General features: G+C 35.7%; 1 protein-coding gene across 2 annotated transcripts; it reads left to right on the forward strand.

The window, feature by feature from the left end:
• Positions 1–1,343: 1,343 nt before the first annotated feature.
• LOC135201555 (transmembrane protein 222-like) lies at positions 1,344–21,107 on the forward strand. Of its 2 annotated transcripts, XM_064230557.1 has the most exons (6): positions 1,381–1,501; positions 4,859–4,981; positions 5,600–5,725; positions 9,157–9,367; positions 15,595–15,725; positions 15,898–21,107. In XM_064230557.1, the coding sequence occupies exons 3-6, from the start codon at positions 5,604–5,606 to the stop codon at positions 15,974–15,976; spliced, it is 543 nt and encodes a 180-aa protein (XP_064086627.1). In that variant the 5' UTR covers positions 1,381–1,501; positions 4,859–4,981; positions 5,600–5,603; the 3' UTR covers positions 15,977–21,107. The 2 variants fall into 2 exon arrangements, with proteins under 2 accessions (XP_064086626.1, XP_064086627.1); XM_064230556.1 differs by lacking the exon at positions 4,859–4,981 and having other exon boundaries at positions 1,344–1,501.
• Positions 21,108–23,792: the final 2,685 nt, after the last annotated feature.

Consider the following 23,792-nt stretch of genomic DNA (forward strand, 5'->3'; position numbering starts at 1 on the left):
GTAGGGGGCCATTGACTTGAAATTCAAAGAATATGGTGTTCATTTTAATAACTTGTAGATCATTAACTTTAAAGTAAGCTTCCACACTAAAGAAAAACTATTTGTAAAAAAGAAAAAAAGTGAAAACCCTAATGTGATGAATCAACCAAAATATAATTTCAAGCACCTCAGAGACGTGGTTGGTATGGTGTTGGCGTCCCACCTCGGTGGTCGCCGATTCGACTCTCGGCCATTCCATTGAGGAGTGAGAGGTGTGTATTTCTGGTGATAGAAATTCGGAAGTCACGTAAAGCCGTTGGTTCCGTTGCTAAATAACCACTGGTTCCATGCAACGTAAAAGCACCATACAAACAAACAAACAGTTTCACAGCCGCATTTAAATGAATGGATAATAATGGATAATAGTACGAGCATCAGTATGAAACACTGAGGACATTAGGATCCTGGAAAGCCTGTCATCCATGAATAATATGGTGAATTGCTCACATGAACAAAGTTTCTGAAAGCAACACACGACTGCCACAAATCGTCAGTGAATTATAAAATTACAAAAAAATGGAAATGTGGTGTTTTTCATATCTTAGTGAGCTTACCAAATCCTGGGTTGATTTGCTAGCTAGTGGGTTAAAAGGGAGCAGATGAAGGGGACAAGCCAGAACGTCATCTCAAAATACTCGATGCTGTCCAGACGGCCGAGGATGCAACATTTAAGCAGAGGACATTCGGTAAATTTATGGGAATGTCAATATGAATTCAATGATTTTACACTTATTGTAATCAGAAATTATCGATTGCATTATGTTTCTCTCCATTATCTTGTAGAGATTTTAAGATGGGCAAATGTAGAGTTCATCCAGCAAACTACACCTGTTGCATAAACAAATTGAATTTGTAAAAATGTATAATTGGATAAAATCAGAAAGTCTTGGTACTGAATCGTCATTAACGGCAATTTTCAAGCTGAACCTTGTTTGGTTGCAAATAACGGGCACATTTACATAATTTTCAGGGTAAAAGATTGGTTATTTTAATATACTTCAGCCTTCCCAATCCCTTGTCAGTGCGCGCAATCTGCCGAGTGCGTAAATGCTCTTGTGTTTGTTTACTAAAAGGGTAGCGCTTGCGATCAGACGTTGAAACGACACTCGTAAGCGAAGGGGAAGAAGAGCTGTATTATTGTCATAACTGTGCAGAAGCCATATAATCAAGAAAATAAAGAAGAATTGATAGCTAGCATCCTTCTATTTACATATCTAGCGAAAGAATAAATTGGAATTAGGAAGGATTTAATGATAAAAAAATACATGGTATTACATAGCCGTTAAACGAAGGAAGAGCGCGAGCAAGAGAGCCGTTTCATAGGAATCGCCCGTCTACTACTACTACGACTACTAAACATTAAGGAAATGGAAGCCTGCCAGGTACTCGAGATCGAGAAAGCGATGCGAAATTAACGTTGTCAATTTTTTGTTTATAACATTCTGGAGAGTAACCATCTCGTGTAAGTAGCTAATTCTAGTGTTTTCACTATGCGTGCATAAATACTATTTACCGTAGGATTTAGGCCTACGGTGGGTTTTGCCAAGGTTATGCTGGGGAATTTTGGAAAAGTAAATAGCTAGCCCGAGCTTGGGTATCCTAGCATTTCCGACTTCCTAAGGCTAGATGTCAGCTGTGGTCAAGCCATCCGTAGCATTGTTTGATTTAAACCAATTTAATGGAAACACATTTGGCTAATGAAGTGTGTATACCTATGTGTGTGTGTGTAGGAGAGAGAGATACATGCTAGCTAGGTAGCTAACTAGCTAGTAGGCTATGTACCTAGAAATGAAAAGGGTAGGTAGCAGGCTACCTGTAGGCTAAGGTAACAATATGCTAGAGTAGCTTGTTATGAACAAATACTAGGTTGTTCAACTTCATAGCGTATAGCTTAGACTAGTTACGCAAAACCATTGTTCATAGTTTTCTGTGTTAGGGTAAAACACCGCATGGCCTGGATCAATTCAACGACAATCATAGCATGCCACCCCCGAAAAAGTACTTATAACGCGTCCTGACACCGGAGATGGGCATCAGTCGCCACTTGTTGTTGGTGAGAAACGGAGCTAAAGACCTCTACTCTCCTTTCGAAGTAAGTATTTTCTCCAAAGTTGGAATTTAAGGCCAAATTTTAAGATTTAAACAGATTTAAACAGAGGGTACTGAAAATGGCGCCCACGGCATGGAAATCTCACCAAAACGCGTTCAACATTTTTACTTACAACTCGAGGTATTTAGAAGATTGAACGCCATCTCGATGTTTACGGAGTCGCTTGTGTCAACAAACTTCCCATTTCCTGTGATAAATCCACACACCACTTGTACCCACAGACGCTGGGGCACTTTCATCACAACAGTTGGAACATGGTCCCTTACCACGACGTTTTTAAGTAAACAACTGTTTTGGTAGAAGAAGACGACGAAGCGTGCACTAGATAATTTTTTAAATAAATAGTAAAACATCAATATTTTACATATTTATGATGATTAATTTGAAAATATTTGTTATTGAAAAAGGAACTCGATTCTGACTCAAATTTAAGTAATTATTTTTCGGAATTAGAACGTCCTTTTAAGTCCTGTATTGTGACGTACGACATCTGACTTCGTACCTATTGTAAATAATTGCTATACTCAACTTTCTTGCAGAACAGTTTACCAGTTATTCATGCAGATTGTTATCAGCTATTCATGTAATTGTTATAATCGTAATGCGTATATATATCTTTATTATTTACTTTTTGGATATATGAAGATGTTTTACTGCCGGATTACCGCCGTAGTGTGACGCAATCGTTTTCGGGTCCATGGGTCCTCTTGTCTGTTTTCGCACCATAAGAAATTATGGGGCCGAATTTTTGCAATGACCAGAAAGCCGCTTAAAAGAGAAAAGTTAGCATTGAGGGGCATATGTTTTTGACTGAGAAAAATACAAATTTATTCAATAGCTAGCTTGTAAAAAATACTTGGTTATAAAAAACTTGATTGACAACTAAGCAGCATGTCTACTATGGGTTTCAGAGACAGTGCAAGCACGTTTTTTGGGCAATACCTATTTCTGTAACGAACACTCTTAACAGAACGAGATTTTGCTATAGTGCATTACAATACACCCAGTGGCGTACGCTTTAAAAGAAGGGTATCGTGCAATCACTAATCGTGAAAAGAATAATGACAAATTTGTTCCTTGGTACCAAGAATGACAAAAAACTTCATTATCCAGAAATGGATATGAACACCGCGTAAACAAAAGCTCCCACCTACCCCCCCCCCCTCCCACCCACCGCCCCCAACCTTTCCCTTCCTTTCCTTCCCTTAGGCCTTTTCGCCCTTTCCCTTCTCACCCCGCCCCCTCTCTCCTCATCTGTTGCCAATTTTGGTATGTGTTTCACCCCTCAACCAAAACTGGGGTATAAGAACTATTACCAACAACAAACATGGAAATTGGTGAAGAAATTAGGCTTATGTATTTGGAAGTATTACTAAAAACATAAATATTAAAAGCAATTTTCATCAATTATTCGGGCATTACTATGAACAACGAAGAATTCAATGAAACAGTTTTAATTAATCAATGCAATCGCTTAATGTGTGGAAGTCCTCCACCTTAATTGTGGCAAAGCTGATAAATCTTTGCCAGTTCTTCAGCAATGCAAACATTAAAAGGTTACCATTTATTGGTCTTTCTGGTCATATCAGTTTAACAAAATTAAAAAACCACCAAATAAAAACTAACTAAATAGGTATCTTAAATGAAATGAAAAAGTGCTAGCCAAAAAAAAAAAAAAAATTTATAATCCACCCTTATCCGTAAGTCCTGTTCCTCTATGGTTTTTCGCAGCCAGATGTTCAACAAGGTTAGGAAACATTGGATTGTATCTACTTTAGAAATAAATTCTTGTAAATTTTTTCGGGGTACAAATTTGGTTGCAAAAAAAGGGGATAATCAATAGACAATGAAATTAAATTAACATTTTTAAATTAACAAAAGTAAAAATTGAACAACTAAATAAGCCGAGTAAAGTAAACAATCTTTAAGGGAATAAAACTTTGCAGTTTCGGTCGCTCTGCTGTGCCGTAAACTGTTTGGGTGGTGCGCGCTGGCAGCTTAGGTAAGGAACCAGGGAAGCAAGCAACTTGGTTTAAAGTTGCAATGTGGGAGTGAACTGAGACCAAAAGGTGTATAGAATAACAATCAAAATAAGCACTTGTTGGAGTTTCAGTTGTTTGAATGGCACAGGTAAGGGCTAAAAAACCACCGATTACAAGGGTTAAAAATGAATTCAGTTTCAAACCAATGAACCCCGGAAACCGGAAACAAAAGTTTTCATACTTTCAACTAATAATAAGGCAACAAAATGTTTTTTTATTGTGGCTGATTACAACTGCACAATCTTTGAGTAAAGATCAAATAAACGTTACATTATATAACAACTAACAACATTTGTTTACAAATGAGTTGGCTGGGAAGGCGCGGGGAAAAGATTGGTTTCCCATCCGTGAAACGAACCTACGTTCATTGACCACAACCGATAGCCGCCATAGCTTGGATTTCAAAACAAACGTTGATTAGGAAACATATTTTCACAACGGAAAAGAGCGTTCAACATGCTTATTTTTTAGTTTGTAAATGGGGCTATTCATCATATCACAATTTATGTTTGACAAAACTTAAAATCTTTTGAAATGCGGTAATAGCTTAGAGTTGTAATTGTATTCCTTGTTTCAGCCAAATAAAATATCCGGGAGGTGAATAAGACCCGTCCAGCGTGATGATGGTGGATCGTCCGTGCTTTTTTACCCTATTACATTTTCGTAGGGCAAACCAATGAACTCTCAGTGCAGATCAAGGGGTCACAGCTTACTTGGGCAGTGGGGTATGGGGTGGGAATCCCTAGTCCCCCCTCCGTGGCCAAGTCATAAACTGGCATCTTATATTAAGGTAGGTAAAGTTGAGTCTGGTCAGATCAATTTTCTCATGAAATGCCTACTTAGCCTACAGTAGCCCTGACCCTTCACTCTGCATTCACTCCCTATTGATTTTTCTGAAGTGATGTGCTAGTACTAAAGTTTTTATGAGATTTGATGTTGTTATGACAAATTTGTTTTAAAGAATATTGACTTTTCTCATCTTTAAATAAATATCTAAACCAGGAAATGACTATCAGTTCTACTAAAGTTTTGCTTGAGTTACAGAGTAATGGATAACACAAAAGCATTGGGTTTTGTATTTGGTTTTTAGTTTTAATTTCAATACTTATTTGTCAGGCAGATGAAAGATAATGTTTACTGGTTTAACAGTTAAAAAAACTAGCCATTTTTATAAAAGCCAGATGTGCTGATCAGCTTGAATATTCTATTCATTGCCTTTTTCCTTCAGAGAGGATTAATAGTTCAGTGTTAACCAGACAGGAAAACTGAAAACTCTCTCTCTCTCTCTCTCTCTCTCTCTCTCTCTCTCTCTCTCTCTCTCTCTCTCTCTCTCTCTCTCTCTCTCTCTCTCTCCATCAAATTATTGTTTTAACTATTTGCAAGTATGTTTATTTCTTTTCCTTTGCAGTCTGATGTTGGAAACGAATTACCTTCCTGAAAGTCCACCTGAAAGTCCTGTGATTATTGCAAAAATGGATCCGGCAAGGCATAGATTCCCATGTTGCATTGTTTGGACTCCCTTGCCCTTGTTGTCGTAAGTACTTAATTGTAAAATGTTTCAGTGTTTCATTGTAATATTATGGTTGTAAATCTGTTAGCAGCCACACTCAACTTTTATTCGGAAAGGCCTATCACAGTTATTTTTAAGGTACAGTACAGCCACTTCATAACTTAAGTGCCAAAATATCATTGTTTTAGAATCCCTGTCACTATCAGCAAAGCAAGAGTCTACTGCAGACACCTTCGTGGCAGTTTATCTCTTATGTGCAGTTTTTATGAAGTACTGTGACACCCTCTTATATACCATACTGTACTTCCTTAATATATGTAGATGTGCCATTACTGTGTGCAAACCTCATTCGGTTATTGCATACTAATCTGTAGAATAGCATGGTCAGCCAAGAGTTGTAGTTTTGTGGGTTGATGAAATCATGAATTATTTTGTTTTTTAAACATCTCAGCTGTTAGGGGAGCCCCAAAACCCACTTCATATTTTACTACTTGGCTCCTTCAACATAAAGCTGTGGTTAGTTATACAGTGCATTTTATTCATTCCTTCTTATTTTCATCATCAGTTTAAAAAATCAGTGTGTACTGTATATTGATTAAAATATATTAGTTACTGGACTAGTACATGTAGAATTTTGGCACTCTCATCACACTTTGTTAGAGAAAGGTACATGTATTGGTTAAAGATGCAACCAAGTTTAGAACTCCCTTCAGGATATGACTGGTTGATTTGGTTTGTTGATTCAATAGGGAAGGGCATTTCTTGGCATCCATAAGGTCTAAAAGAATTGTACAGCTCTCATTTTCCAATTCACAGGATATAAAAAAAAATATTCTAGTTCATTTGCATAAGAACTGTGTTTTTTGTTCAGGTTGTTTATTTTGGCTTCTTCACAGAACCTCAATTATTCATAAGAGCGATGGCCTCAGTGGTGATTCAGCATCACTCAAAAAATTGGACTACATTTTTGCCTTCTTACATAATCCAAAACAAATCAAGTGAAAGGTGTTCACTAGATACTCCAATGCTATAATATTCTGGTCAAGATAAGCTGGGAAAATCAGGCCTTCACCCATCTAGTCCATAGTGTGCTTAAGTCTATAGTTAAACACAGTTCAAGGAAAGATTTACCTAGGATGACATGAAATGCTTAGATGCTTGTACCAGTCTTACATTTGTTTGGAGATGTAACCACTACATTAAATGTGTCACTGAAAAAGTTTGGCTTAGGAGGAAATGGCAGAATGGGATTGCTGCTACTCAGTTCTTAGTGAACTGGTCAATAGTCCACAGAAATGCCATTCAGTGAGTTGCACAGGGAGGATTGCAACTTATGACAGGAGTGGCCATAGCTCCTTAAACTTCAAGCCTGTTTGTAGATGCCAGAAGGCTCGGTACCTCCATATTGACAACACTTGATTAGTGACCATATGCTTGCAGGAAGAATGCTCCTTTCACATCAACAGGTGAGAAATTTTGTCAGTCAAAAAAGTACTGTAATGTGTAGAATAATTGACAGTGGCTGTATACCTCAGGAAACAAATGAAAACCCGGTCAGAGATTCTGTGTTTACTAATTCTCAGGTTCTTTTACTGAGTAGAAGAGATAAACAGTCATTTTCTAGGTTTCTTATAGGAAGAAGCATATGACTGAAATTTTGTCAGAAAGTGTAGGCCAGTTCTTACGGAATAATTGGCTTACATGAGCTGTCCAGGTAGGTGTGGAGTACAGTATGTGGATCTGAACATTAGGAGATTTTTTGTGAGTTACTGATGTAACCCACCCACCCCTCTCCTCTCCCTGGAAGAAAGATTAATCTTATTTACAGCAAAGAGAAGTTTTTGTCATTCCACCTGTTTCCCCCTATTATGCCTGTAATCAACAAGTTATCATAGTTTCAAGGACTCACATTTACAATATTTGCATAATGCTGACCATAACAAGTGTTTCACAGGGCTCCTGTCACTTCCATCTAACATTCCCAATACTTTACTCATACCAGGAAAGTTGAGCCGTATTTTGCATCTGGTGAAAGGGGAGAGATGTTTGTTCCTCTCTCTCTGCTACCTTTCCAATGATTGACAGTTCTTTGCTGTCCTCAGAGATATAAAAAAAAATTGTAATTGTCAATGGTCAGCTTTATTGAGGGTCATCAAGAGGAATTTATTAATCTTGCTCATTTGTTTTCGCTCAAGGGATAGCTTTATGATCTTCAAGAGGGCATACCCAAATTGACGAGTCACTCTCTTTAATTATAAGGGAATTACATAGTCCTATTACACTAAGCTGTATGCTAGAATTCATACCCTCAAGACTAGAACTTCTACCAACATTTTCAACATGGTGTGTGGGATTAGCAACCAAGGTTTCACAAGTTTGATGCTGACTGCCAGTGATTCTGCTTTTCAAACTGCATTTTATAGCAGATAAAAACATCCCTGGAAAGTCTAGTGTTTTCACTTTTACTTTTTGGAAATGTTAATGTTAGTGAGGCCAAGGGATTATCTCCATTACCTCAGTTTAAATCAAATATGTATTTTTCTCGTACAGTATACTGGCTGTTGTAAATGCTAATCAAGTTTTGCCATGTTTTGTTTTACAGATGTCATTCATGAGTGTACTATAGTTACATTCTCAAATATTTGCAGGTTTGTTGGTGGTTAGCTTTCCCTATTGGTTTCTTTTTGTCTTGCCATTTCCTTCCACTTAATGAGCACTTAGGAGCATACGTAATCCACATACAGTATTGCACCATTTAATTATTGTGAGGAATTAAGTTGTTTTCATTCAGGCATCTTGTTGGTGGTGCAATCCGCTGGGGATACCATAGATCTATAAAGATACGGGTCTTTAACACAAAAGTTGATCATCCTCCAGTTAAACAAAAAAGCGAAAGAGCAGCCACATTGTCACCCATTTGAGTAACTATTTAACATAGATACAGGAGGTTTAAGTATTACATTAACAGACTGTATTGTTCGTGAATCATTTTTTTTTACTTGGTGGCCTGCACTGAGCTGCTCCAGCTAGTATTATCATGTACAATTTACATACCCCACTGAGACAGCTAATTACATACTGTTTAAGGTAATAGGGTTCCCCTTTCTGGTGAGGATGCTTTCTGGAGAAAATGAGGCAATTGTTCTTTTACATATTATATCAGGTAATGAATATCTAGGATGATTGCCATTTTGGACATTAAGAAGTAAATTGAGAGGTTTTTATTCATTGAATATAAAAATTCTTATGAATGATGCATTACACTTTTCATTAAAGAGCAATCCTTAACTTTATATAGCCTAACATAATATAGTATTCGTTTATTATGAGAAGAAAACTACATTATATGTATCGTAACTGTTCAGTCACTCCTGAGTTATTACAATATGGGTTTAATAACTGTATTATGGATTTTAAACTGAAAAGATCACTGAAGAATTGCATTGTTTTTGCAGGTGGTTTTTTCCATTCATTGGCCACATGGGGATTGCCATGACTTCTGGTGTTATTAGAGACTTTGCCGGACCATATTTTGTATCAGAGGACAACATGGCTTTTGGATGGCCAACAAAATATTGGGTTTTAGATCCATATAGAGCACAAGGGGGACCAAGTGCATACGATCGCAGTGTATCACTAGCTTCAGAAGAATATCAAGGGAGGATGGTAAGTGTTTATATTCAACATAAATTTGTTATTATTTTACAAGTACTATAAATTTTATTGTCATGACTGTCTGTAAATGATGTGGGATAAGTGTTATAACAGTTTTCAGAACTGAAAATGTTACTTGTTTTAACAAACCCATTACTTCACAATAATCCAACCTGCAATAGTCACTACAGTAGAGCCTCAGTTCTCGACGATAATTCGTTCCAGAAGGAGCGTCGAAATTCGATTATTTCGAGAACTGAATCAAGTTTTCCCATAAGAAATAACTGAAAATGGATTAATCCGTTCTTGACCATCAGTTATTACCCAACCTTGCCTTTTTATACAATACATTACATGTAAATTAAACTAAATAAGTTAAAAGTTAAATAAATATCATGTTAAACGTATATTTATAATTTTAAATGTGTAATATACAGTATAAAAGAAAACTACCCTGTGTCCAACTGATTGTTGACCAAGCTCCATAGGCTACCTAGGTAAATAGTAAGTAGAACGTAGTGTAGTGGGTAGGCATAAAACGTGTTGCTAACATAATAAAAGCATTGAAAAGCAAGTCTAATTATTACAGTAAATTAATAAACTATTAAAATTAAACCCAATCTATATTTATCAAAAACTTGCAAGAATTTGCCTACAGTAAGTCGGCATTTAAGGATGTAAACAAACCATAGCGCAGCCCTGGTGGTTTATATCGGGACTATGGTAGTAAAGAAACCATATCTCGCTATAAGCCAAGAAACATTTACATTCGATATTAATTTATGGTAAATCTTTTACGGAGTCGACTGCAATACTGTATACAAAATCGCTTGAAAATTATCTTTCAGTAAATGTAATGTTATGATACTAACGATTTTGTTTCATAAATGTCCTTATAAAAAAAGGTGCGTCTTTTACGGCAAATTGTCCAATATCAGGGCTGGTTTCAAGCTTATTGGACTTTGACAATTATTATGGTACTGCATGGTACATATATACGTACACATAAGTAAAAGAATCTTCTTAATGTCTTTAATTACTATACCATTACGTACCAGCATCTCTTGAGTTTAATATCAAGCTAACCTCTTTTTTTTTTTTTTTTTTTTTTTTTTTTTTTTTTTTTTTTTTTTTTACGAGGACGCTTTTACGAAGCATACAGATTGCGTTCGTTACCGCGCACGCGTTGCATATGTAAACTGTGTCACTACCAGACCTCATACGTAAACATTGACGTCTTTTTACAGTAGACATAAAAGAATCTTCTTAATTTCTATAATTATTCTATACCATAGCGGCTTCTCTGGTTTCACTACCAAATCTCACACGTAAACAATGACGTATTTTTACAGTAGACATAAAAGAATCTACTTAATTTCTATAATTAATGTATACCGTAGCGGATTCTGAGTTAACCTAAGGCTAACCTCTTCTTTACCGGCACGCTTAAAAAGCTTAGATTGCGTTGCTACCGAACCGAACATGTTACGTATGTAACTGGTTTCACTGCCAAATCTTACACGTAAACATTAACGTATTACAGTACGACATAAAAGATTCTCTTTTAATTTCTTGATTACTACGCACAATTAATATGGCATAGTAGCTTCTTTGATATAAACTATGACTAACTTCTTCTTTACCGGAAAGCTTAACAAAGCTTAAAGATTGCATTCGCTACCGAACTGCACATGTAACCTACGTACGTAACAGTAACATTGCCTTCACTCCAAACCTAACACTTAAATACGTATTGCATTTGCTACTGAAACGCGCGTCTCAAGTGTGAGCATGGTTTTAGAATATGTCTACGTTGATACCACCGAAAAAGCAAACGAAATGCGCGCAAGGTGTACAAGACACGACACATGTTTGAATGTTTGTAAACATTAGTTGCGACTTTAAACAATGCTGAGTCACTGAGTGGCGTCACCAATGTTACCAACCGTTTTGCTAAATTATGCTAGTCGGTCCAAGCAAGAATTTATGCCAAATATGGTGCAATTTTGTGCCAGAATTATGCTATTAATCTATCATTATCTCATTTCTCTAATACATTTGAGCTAAAAACAACGATGTAATGGAAATTTAAAACATTTATATATTAGGTGAAATGATAAAAAGTGACGAACAGACAATATTATAACTAATAATTTGATGATGTTAGGAAACTCGTAATAAAACACCATTTTTCTTTAATAGATCACATACGCAATCACTAGTACACTATTTGATATGCAATCACTATTATACTATTTGACAAATGTGTGAAGATCACACATACAAATGTGAAGAAAAACAACAAGTTTTACTTATTACTACATCATTATCATGCCACTCAGAACCATTTTTCTTTAACAGGTCACATAAACAATTAATAAATACTTGAAAATGTGTGAAAATTACTTCAAATATAACATTTTGTTATTTACTGATATTTCCTGAAAAATTAAAACTAAAAAAAAAGGTAAACAAACAAACCAGTCTCTACTCAAGAAGAAAAACATACGTACTTATTACTTAATCATTATCATGCCACTGAAACACCTTTTCTTTAATAGATCACATACACAATGAATAAAAATACTTTGAAAAATTGTTGGTAAAATCACTTCAGACATAATTAAAATTTGATTACTGAAAAAAATAAAACTTAAAAAAGGAAAAAAAGTAATTCTTTACTCATGAAGAAAAAACATTATTAACACTTTACTGATTGTTTGTCATGCCACTGTGGGTATTTATTTATATTCACAAAATTTAACATTCCTTAGTTGGGTTCAAACTTAGCAATTAACTCATTTGTTAGTGCTGCTTTTGAGGCAATTTCACTTGAAGATACATTCACTATAGCTGTGTATGAAATTGAGGAATTTTCTGCATTTTATTTAAAATTTTAGTGAAAATACATTCTAAAATTGTACTAGAACCCTAAGTGTGAAAGAAATTATGCTAAGCTCCAATTCTTGGGTCAAATTATGCTAAAAAACATGAAATTATGCTACATTTGGTAGCACTGGATGACGCCAACTAGCGGCAGCTGGCGGAAACAGTTTTGTTTACAAACATCATATGGTCGGGGGTCGGAAACTGGTTTTTTGATTGAAAACAGATACAAAGTTTATTGGAAATTTAGTGGCGAAATCCGATTATGTCGAGTTCTAATACGGTCGTGAACCGGGTCTCTACTGTATTTCTAAACATTCCGCAGAAGAAGAGTTCCCCTTTACACTTTTCTTGAGTATGCCTCTACTTCCCTGAGTGCCTCTGGTAGTGAAAACTGGTAATTGCCTTTATATCTGGTATATCACACACACCTGCAATGTTGCTCCTCTGAAATTTTGGCAATTTTTATTGATATTCTTTTTCAACATCCTTTGTAATATTGATTAAAAATTGGTAGTATTAATTACTCTATAATACCTCTTTCTTTGTGTGTGTGTGCACATCATTCTCTTCATCCATTGTTGGACATCTGTTGCAAGTGCCTCTATTTGTTAATGTGACACTTTGAAATACAATATGCCATTTGTCTTTGAACAGTACCACCAGTTTTTTTTTCTGCAAGTTAAATTGCTGGTTGGTGTGTATTTGGTTATTAGGTGTAGTAGTACTGTTCCCATTTTTGATTGCTGAGATAGTGCTTTTGTATCTCACTAACCTATCGTTGTCATTGTTCTTTAAGCTTACGTTTTGCATATAAATCCCAATTCATTTTACTTTGCATATGCATAGTTTTTATTAATGTTAATGTTAGTGTTTGCTTTAGGCTTTAGCACTTCTAGTAGTGATTAGCCTTGCCTTTCAAGTACATAATGAATTGCTTTTTTATTGGGTATTAATTGTAAATTAAGGTTCCTTTTGTTTCTTCATGGTAATTGATAAAAGTGTATAGCCTTGGCTACAATTTACAGTAAATTTTCCAGTTTAACCTTTCACTTTTTGTTAGTGTTATTATTATGTCTCCCATAGGGCAATGTACTGTAATTAATAAATGCTTACATGTTTTCATTTCACATACTAGTAGTATATGAAATTGGTTCAAGTGTTGAAATATGTTGGATCCCTGCACTTGAAGACAATAAAGAAAATGAGGATGCAGATAAAGCAGCCAAAGTTCGACCCAGTGGTCGACTGCCTAGATGGACATGCATGAATTATTACTCAGAGAGTTTTGCAATTGCTGAAGTTGCAATTGCTGAAGTTGGTTCTTAGTGGTGCCAGCTTATTTTTGGCAGCCAGTTATCCATGGGCAGATACTGTCAATCTTATTTCCCTAACCTTTCATTCCAGCATGCTTCTGTGCTTTGTGTTTGCTATGCATACTATATGCTTGAAAGTGTCATGATGGAATAGAGGAATAAGTTCTTGCATGTTTCTGACCTTATGGTTCCTGATCTTTTACCCTGAAAACTTGGGTTGTTAGTTGGAGAGGTTCACCTTTTTCTAGCCAACATTAGAGATCTTTCACCTCACATTTCCCTTACCAGTGCTGCACTGCCTTTCAGTCATGCAGCCCCAAGTCGCCCTTTTGGTCCAGTGGTTTAGGTCATTCCCAATATAGCCAGGGAAGAAAGTTCTGTTGTCACCTGTCTCCTATTCTTCAGTCAGGGTTTATAATTAGGGGTGGTGAATGGCATTCAACTGTCTTGGTGCATTAACATAACATACTGTGGCTTCAGTTGCTATGCCATATTGATTAGTACTGTAGTTTATTCATGTATTTTAAATATACTTTACATATTTTCATGTTAGTTGATTTTAATACATTGGACTAACTTTTCTGAAGTTAATAGATTACAAGTAATGTATATGGCGCACAGTGGAGACTGCCCAGCCATATATCATGAGAAATTTTCTTGGTCAGCAGTGTCTCAGTGCACATAAATGGAACTACAACTGATACATGTCAGGATTTTGATAGTACATATGGAGGTTTATGTAGCAGTTTGTTTTTTTAATCTTACTTAGAGGACAGACTAAAGACTGCAATAGAGAATATTGGATGTATGGAATAACAATGTATTGCACTGTTACACTTTGTAGAATGCCACACAAATTTGGCATCTCAAATATAATGATAAGAATATAAAAAGATTAAAATTTGCACAGTATACATCTTTCCAATGAGAAAAAAATTTAAATCTTCAAAACTTGAAAATATTTTGCAGATTAGTATCACTTGTAAAAGTAACTTATGAACATGTTTGATTACAAAAGTCTTGCTGTTGAAAGACCTACTGTTATGGGAATGGATCTTTGTTGCTATACTATTGATGTTTTTTTATACTTTTGTATTTACTATTTTAACTAGGTATAATTTCTACTCTTCATTTAGAGGTTATATACAGGAGTTTTGGTTACTGTTTAACAAAAATAAATTTCCTATGTGGTTAGGATGGGCTTGTGAAGAACATGACCTTCAGCCTCTAGGATGCATGGTAAATATTAGGGATTTTATCTCAGGGAAAAACAGCGTTGCTGCTGGGAAATACAGCAAGTTTGATGGAAAGAAGTGAGAGTAGCTTGTAGGAGAGTTCCTTGACAAGGTATCTAGGATGAAATATAAGTTGTAGGTGTAAAAGGAAGTTTGACTATTTCAGTTACGGAGTAGGTATGGAAGGAGGAATATAAGATATAATGTGGTGATTTTCATTCCTTTATCTCTTACTATTAAATCAAAAATAACAGCAGTCTGTTTAACCTTCTTAAATCTTACATGTTGACTGCTCTAGACGTCTAAAACATTGTTCAGCAACTTTGCCAAAATTGCAGTCCTGCTTCTCCCTCTTGACTTCTTTCTCTCAAGTCAGTTCTACCCATAACATCATTCATACGTACATTGCTATTTAGGTCTCTTTTATCTGTAAAGGTATTTAATTTGACTGCACACTTCTATCAGGGTATCTTATAACCTTTCCCAAAACTTGTTTACTTTTCTTCTGAGCTTCTTGATTGTGGTGAGTAAACCATGATTACCTTCTCGTCCAGATCATCTGAATCTTTTATTTTATTTTTTTTTTATATTTATATACCCAACTTCTGTCACATCTTCAGCCTTTTTGTGCTTGACCGTTATGCATATTCTATATTTTTTATCCCATTGTCATTCCACCAGTGTATAGCACAGGTAAAAGATAGATCAGGGAATTTTGAGGTTGTTTGTTCACAGAAATAAATTAAGTATATTTCACCTACAGCTACTTAACTGTATCCTGACTAAGTCTTTTCTTATTCAGCACAACTTGTTTTGTGACAACTGCCACTCACATGTAGCCATGGCTCTGAACTTGATGCGATATGATGGGTCATCGTCTTGGAATATGATAAAACTCTGTTTCTTGATGCTTCTCCATGGAAGATATGTCAGGTTTGTATCACTTTTCACTTTGAATTTTTTTTTACTTGATAAAATGAATGAGATTATGCTTACTTAAACCCGTATTGCATGCACATAAATGCAAATAAAGTCAAAGGATAGTGTGATATTTTTAGTAATTTGTGAGGGAAAGATTTGTAAAAGTGGTGTTCTTATGTTTCAGTTTTTGGGCATTCCTAAAGACTTGGCTGCCATTTCTCTTTGTTGCTGGAGGAATCTCTGCTCTCATTATCTTGGTATAAGAAAATGGAGAGTTGTTGGTTTTCGTATTAGTTTCTTTGGTAACTAGTCTTGTGGCTGACATCAGTAGAATAACAAAATGGTTCTGTAATTTACAAATAATCTATCCAGATTTTTATGTCTCACATAGATCCAAAATGTACAGCAAAACTAGTCAGTATATTGGACTGTGTTTCTGTCCATACCTTCTCAGTATCCTCAAGAACAGCATGGGCATACTTAAAAACACAAGATCCCAGTCTCAGAAATAGATGCTAAGTTAAATGACGACTTTTATTAAAAAAAAAATTATACAGTCCATTTTGAAGTATGTTGTAAAGGTGATGAATTAATGGAAGTACGTATACTATATATTTTTAAAATAAATTTCAAAGCACTAAGGACAACAATAATAGACATAAATGTAGTGTGTTTTTGATGTTTCTAAATGTACTTTTAAGCCTATGTGAATAATTTTCGTTGGCTAGATTGCAATGTTTGGCACCTTTAATTATTATTAAGCATACTAATGTAGTATCTAATGTGATATATTAGATAAGCATATTGGTAGATTAGTAAAAATTTGGACCTAGATTTCATATTGGTTTATTGTATATGTGGTTACAAGTTTTGTTGTTGTTGGTATATACAATCATTAGAACAGGTCATATCAAGAACTGGCTGTTGGAAAAGTCTTGTGATTATGTAATTAATATTTTACCACAAACAAGGTTGTAATATCCACTGAAAGGTGCTACATTAAGAGGTTCATTTTTGTGATAACAATTTGTTGAATGAAATGAAGAACTTTTGTACATATAAAGACTTATTAAATTTGCATTTTGTATGTGGATCTAAAATTATACTTGGATAATGTATATAAAAAATTAAGTGTTCTTCATGGGCGTTAAGATTTTCCAGTACAAAAGTACTGTTCTTCAGATTGTACTGTTTAGTGTGCGCTTTGCTTATTATTTGCATTCCGTTAATTTGAAAGTTGAGTGTTTTACGATATAAGGGGAATGTAAAACTATAGGCTGTTTTTTGGAGCTTTCATTAAATATTTGTAGCTGACATATAAGCTAATCATTTATTGGCATAAGGAAAACTACTGAATATTAATTTTAACTTGCTTATTTAGCCATGTAGAGGTAATTCATTGCCTTTATTGCCTTGTTAGTTCACAAAATTTTGGAAGCTGGTGGTGCCAGGATGATATTTATGGATATCTGTCACAATAATACAATATTATTTGAGAATATATAAAATTATGTAGTTACTTTATACTATTACTAAAATATAATGGTCATTCAGAAGCAAACTAGAAGCTTCAGTAATATCAGCTGTGGTTATTTATTGTCAGCTCCAAAAACCAAACTACAGTCGTAATATTTCCAGTACCCAAAGATTATATATTACTGTATATGTATTTTAGGTATAAACGATATTTTTATGATTCATTCTCATCAAGGGAAGGCTTCCAACACATTCATTTGTATTTATTTAATTTTTAGTCCTTTCTACTGCTATCTCAAATGTCTTTTAATGATTGACTCTAATTAACAAGGCAGATTATAGTTCTAAGCCATACTTTCTTGCTTTTAAATTTTATGTTACATTCGTCCATCCTATTTATAGTGTTACCTTATCCTTCCCCTATATGAGATGAATCTCTTCCTCTTGGAAATTGTAGGAATCAAAACAGGTGAGGATAAGCCAAAAGTTCTTGAGAAATTAGAAACTAAGGTACTGAGAGCCTTCTCCCACTTTATATGGAACTCTCAGAATACCTAGATAAGGAATGGTCCTGAAAATGAGTAACAGACTGTTCTGTTCATAAAATTTACTGATTTTTCTCTACACATTTTCCAACATGGTCTACCTGGCATTGAAGTGTTCCTACCTTGGTCTTGTTCTATGGTAAGTAAGGATCATGAAGAAATTATGTAATTTTTCAGGTTCTGCATGAAACATAGGTGGTGGCCTTTAATTAGACTCAGTTCCCAGTAGTGGTTTGCAACAAAATATCCTGTATCTAGGGTTTCCCTCATATAGTAGTGTTCATCACATCACTCGATAAGATGTTCAATTTTTGCTCCCCTTTCCCAAAGTCAGTCATCTGGGAAGATTAATACCATGATGCAATATGGGGGTCTAGAAATCAACTCCTCTTTTCTGTTTAGTCACTTGAGGTGCATGCCAGACAAGATGTTAGACTTAGAGTCACAAAATAACACTCATTACAGTACTTCGGTAACAGTGGTACTGTAATTTACATTAATAATCCAAGAGAGGCTTTTCGTTTAAGGCCAGTGAATGCCTCTTCATACCTGGCAAGCCCTCCATCTTCAAGTTGTCCCCCTAATGGATTGTATAGTATGTTAATGAGGAAAACTAAGTGAAGCAGAGAGCAAAGACATAAAAGTTACACCCCAAAGGAAGAACATGACCCCAAAGAAGACAGTCTCCTTGATGAACTCTTAGTTGGTGTTTCCTAAATACTGAAGTAACAGGTTATATTAAAACAATGACTTGTATCTGTGAAATAAACTGTGTCATAACCATATCAGTTTTGGTCATGAAATAACGCTCTCATGTGTTGGTAACCATACAAAATATCATCCAGTTTCTGTATCACATTTGTGATTTTCATTGTCTGCCAAGGAATTGTAATGTAATTTTTGTTGTAATAATCGCTTGGTATCTTCCTTAAGTTCATACATAATATGATTTTCATTAAACTCTGATTTTACAGTAGCTGTTAATTAACTGCCCAGTATTTCTTGTTATTATCAAGATCTGTGTTGGTGCAAGAAAAGGAGCACATGTATAATTGGCATGCAACATTTGTTAAGTAGAAAAATTAATAAATGAATGTTACTTCAGTATTTTGAAGTCAGACCAATTTAGAGTTTATGTAGGAAGAAAAACTTTTCCTTCAGATAAGGGTATTCCCTTCATCACATATTCCAAATAAGTTTTTCCTTTGATCTTTAAATGGTATTCAGTGGCTCCAGTCGTATGTTCATTAATATTTTCCCTTTGTTATTATATTAACCAGTTCTCCATGAGTGCTTATGGTGCTTTATTTCTAGTGTTTATGTAAGGTCTCTTCAGTGCTTTCTCTTTGTTTTTTTTTTTTTTTTTCCTTGGTTGTTACGTGTAAATCTGGGTTAAGTGTCTGTATAGGTGAGTTTCATGAACCAGGATCTCCGTTTATTGGTGAAAGACTTAACAGAACTTTAATTTGTCATCTGTGTATCAGGTTGCAATGCCTTGTTCCTAACTTAATCACATGCTTTTACTGTTACTATCTTTGCATGTATTCTAGCTAGAGCCCATCAGGTTACCATAGTGTACCTTATCAGGATTACATGACAGACCTCTTGAGGTTGTGCATTAGTTGAGAAATTGTAATAGTAGATGAACCTAAAGGAATGTGGTACTCTTCATTTCGAAATCAGTGTCATACTAACATAATTTAGCTTGCCCTTGAATTAGTTGTACTTTTTTACTCACGAGATGTTATTTTGGCCAACAGTGAAGGACAGGTCTTTGTAAGAAAAATTATCAAAATCTTTATAATTTTCAGTTGCTTGAAAAATAAGACTCAAGTCCCCTCTTTCTGAACAGTGTAGATTTAATTGTCATGTTCCAAAAAGGTAAAAGTATTTAATTTCCATCTTTCCCCAAAAAATAAAAGTATTTATGACCAATTGATAAGATTCCTTTGGAACTAAAAAGCAAGCAAAGATACATAGGCACCTCAATGTCACTGTTTTACATAATCTTGGTTGTGGGATGTGGATCTTATTACGCGGCGCAAGTAGCATTTCCAGCATTGTCATGGTCTTCCCTCCACTAAAGGTTGTTTGAAGTGTTCCTTCAACTATAGATGCAGTATTTTTATTATAGTATTTTTCATTTGTTCCTACTTGACTGTCCAACTTCATTGTCTTTACCTTGCTGAGATTTTATTCTCTTTCAAAAATAAATTTCTTAGATTAGTGGCTTCTTGGAAATAATTTGTAATGATAGAGCAATCCCCCTCATTAACTGTCCTTGTGTTCTGTATTCCTCCATATACATTACCAAATTCAGGTAGAATGTTTCTCTATAACAGATGCTATCCAATAAATCGTGAATTTTTTTTTTTTTTTTACTAAGCAACGGTTGTAAGAGTATTTTTTTGCAAGGCAATATTCATAAAAATATTATTTGGTGAATGTTAGATGGATAGTTAGACTTCATATCTGTATAATCAAGTTGATGTACCCTTGTAATATCATGAAGCTGGAGGAAATTGAAGGTTATGTGGGTATTTATTATAGGAGTTAAATCAGTACTGACGGTGGATTATTAGGAAAACGTCGACTTGGGAAAGGAAAAAATGCATGGGTGATTTTTTCAGTATGTTTTTGTCTCCATAGTAAATAACTGTTAATATTTAAGAAAGTTTAAGAGAAAGTAATATTTATTGTGTATTCATTCCAATTTTTGTTTTGTGGATTTTCATATATTGCAAACCTAACGCCATATGTACTTATTTAAACACGACTTTGAAAAATAATTTTTATTAGCATAATTGATAAAAATTCTTGTCTATAAATTATAAATGCATTAGCAAATCCTCTCTCATTTTGTGTTATTGAACTAACAGTAGTTTCTGTCAAGTTCCAAATTAATTTATTTTGTATTGATATGTGATTTTTAAGGAAACAATATTGTACTGACAACCAAGGAAATTATTATGACAGTAAATATGTCAGTGTCTCTTCCAAGCTGTTTTAAGTTATATTTTAGCATCAGTAACCAAGAAGTTTAATGTGAATTCAAGATTAAGCAACTTTAAATTGTTGTTTTTGTACTGTAAAAAAGCTTCGTTCGAGATCAGGAAATGTATTCCAAAAATGACAATGAAAAAAGTTTTTGAAGCACATCACATCTATTCTGATATTTAAAGGAAATTATTATAACTGAGAAAGTATGAGTAAAGTATTTAATATGTAAGGTACTTGCTTTTCATAAAGATGGGTAACAAGATGATGTTAGAGTAAGGAGAATTCTTCTGTAGTAGTGAGTTTAAAGTAAGAGTTTTTGCAGAAGTGGATGGTTACTTTAAAAGAAAATACATAATTATTTACATGTAGTTTACTGTATATTCCTTTCAATGCCATAGAGAAGTTTAGTTCCTAAAAGTATTTTTAGTTCTTGTGAATCAAGCTATAGCAGTAGTAGTACCTTTTTATTCATTTATACGGACTGCTTCATACAAAATACTAAACTGCTTTCAATCATCGTTTAAGACTATTGTAAAGTTTCATCAAAATGGCAAGTAGGGGATTTCAGGTGTTCAGGTTACTTCACATTATCTTGGTAAGTTCAAACTTATATGTTTTTAGAATACCAACCATCACCTTTTTGTATAGAGTATCTCTCACCACAAGCTGGAAACTTTGAAAACTTGGTAACAAGGTAGTTAACCAGGTGGTTAACAGGTGGGTAAGCAGTGCAGTACCCGTCACTCACTAACAGTCGCAGCAGCTTTCCTTTCAGCCACAGTAAATAGATGTGTTACACTCTGCTCTCCTGATTGCAAGCTTGGGATGCCCACTGTCTTTCCTTTGTGTGTTTGGTTTTTGTTGCCTTGCTTCTTGTTTTTTGCCATTATGGGTAAAAAGATGACCATCATCATTGCAAGGGGCATGGCCAGCCTTTTGGGTGGCTCGTGTCACTTATAGACAGGCTCTCACTGTTTGTGCTTCCTGCTGGGGTAAATCCTGTTCTAAGTGTTTTGGATTCACTGCAGAGGATTTGGTTTGTGAAGAGGAGGTAAAAGGAAAAAAGGTGCCTGCTGGCTTCTTCAGGGGAAATAATCCTCTGGGGAACTTCCAATCTTCTGATTCCTTCCTACCCCCATCTTCCATTCTTCCCTTTTCAAGTGCTCCTCCTTGAAGAGGCAGCAGTAGCATCAGTTCGGAAAAAAACCAGACTACAGACTATCATCTTAAGACATAAAAGCTGTTGAGGGAGATGCTCCATCAGCAGCTCATTGTGTTGACTTATCATGAATCTGACATTCCAGTTGTCCACTAACAGACATCTTTAGAGTACCTGCAGGAGACAATAGCATACCTTGAATAATCTGGGTAGCCCATCTTTCATAGATAAACTGGCAGAGCAAAACGAGGGCCTTTACACCTGCACCTTCAGCAGAGGTAGTTCCTGATGGGTCTATAGCTGTTTTTGCTCTATCTACTGCTATGAAGGAGGGGAACCTTGCTGGAGTAGTTTTTTCCTGGTAGCATAGCCTCTGGTGGGTAAGACTTCAGCTACAATTCCTACCTCAAACAGTCTTGCTATGCATAATGTAAGTGGGACAAGCAAATAAAAAGGAAAGAAATGCAGCTCCCTTTTCATCAAAGTTGGTCTTGTGAAGTATAAGGTCTCACTTAAAAAGTCCAAGAGGGGTGCTTCTGTGAGCTCTAATCACTCCAGGGGTATGGGAGATGGCACACTGAGACCAAGGTCTGCTACAACTTTTCTGAAAATGAGCACTCGGGTTTACACCAGGAATAGGATGAGAAGCTTGCTCACTCTACCTATCCACAAACAGATGGACACGGGAAGGCAGGTACATGGGACAACCTCTCTCACTGCAACTTGGATTGCACAGGGATTTTTGCAGCCCATTCTTTCTACATCGGACCAGTCTGTGGATCGGGTTTGCACTAATTACTGAGATGGTTCTCCTCAGTCTTCTGGAGGCTATGGGAGGGGACCTGCCCTATATCTTTGCTCAAGACATTCACTGTCTCTGGAGGGTGCACAGTCCAAGTGTTCCTCTTTTGAGCTTGTCCTTCTCTCACATGTGATTTGTTGCCAGCTCATCTGAAGAATATATCAGGAGTGAGCGTAGATGTGTTTTAGAATAAGCATCCCAGACCATCCAAGATTGGAAGATGCAAAATATACCGGAAGATGTACTAGCAACTCTCTGGTAGACATTAGAGGTGCCTCACACTGAGGGACCTGGGGCAACCCGAACAAGATGTAAGGTAAGGTCACTCTCGTCTTCATTTGTTGCAGCTACAAGGTCTCAAAGCGACCCATACGTTTTCCCCAGTGAGGGGCTCGTCTAGTTTGCTATGGGACCGGGAACAACCAACTGAGCAATTCTGTCATGACTGCTTCTTTGACTGGAGAATGAGCAGTTTGTGTCCCTGGGAATTTGTTGAGATCAGAAGGTCCTGCTCCTCATGAACCTTTGCAAACAAAGCTGGAGCAACATAATCTGGGGGAGGCAACTACAGCTTCCTGCCATCAACCTTCTTGTTGAAGAAGATAACCTGAGGAAATACTTCAGTCACAACCCTCAGTTTGGTTGCCATGGTGCGTCGTAATATGGAGGAGGTGAATATCTTTATTTGCAGGTTAGGGGTTCCCCTCTCCTCCAGCAGGCACAAACTCCTTCCCCTGCCATTTCATGCCAGAGGAGGTATTATATGCTGAAGGATTAGGCTACTCCATTGACACTGGATGCCTCAGTCCATGGGCTGACTGACAACCTCAAGTTGGAAAGGTTATGTCAAGAAGGTGTTACATTTACTGCAGGTGAGGTATTTGTGTTGATGACGAGGTCTATAGTCAATGACATCCCTCCAAATCATTTCATGGCTTCACTTACAATTAAATTCTTTAACAGTGTACCATGTCAGGCATCTCATCTTTGAATGGGAATGCAGTATTTAGAAGGTAGTTGGTGTCATGAAGTAGGACTCTGACCTCCACCACTAAAGCATTAACCCATGGTTAAAATTGGAAATACATACGTAATTG

Source organism: Macrobrachium nipponense, chromosome 28 (genome assembly GCF_015104395.2).
Source record: "Macrobrachium nipponense isolate FS-2020 chromosome 28, ASM1510439v2, whole genome shotgun sequence".
Taxonomy (NCBI): Eukaryota; Metazoa; Arthropoda; class Malacostraca; order Decapoda; family Palaemonidae; genus Macrobrachium; species Macrobrachium nipponense.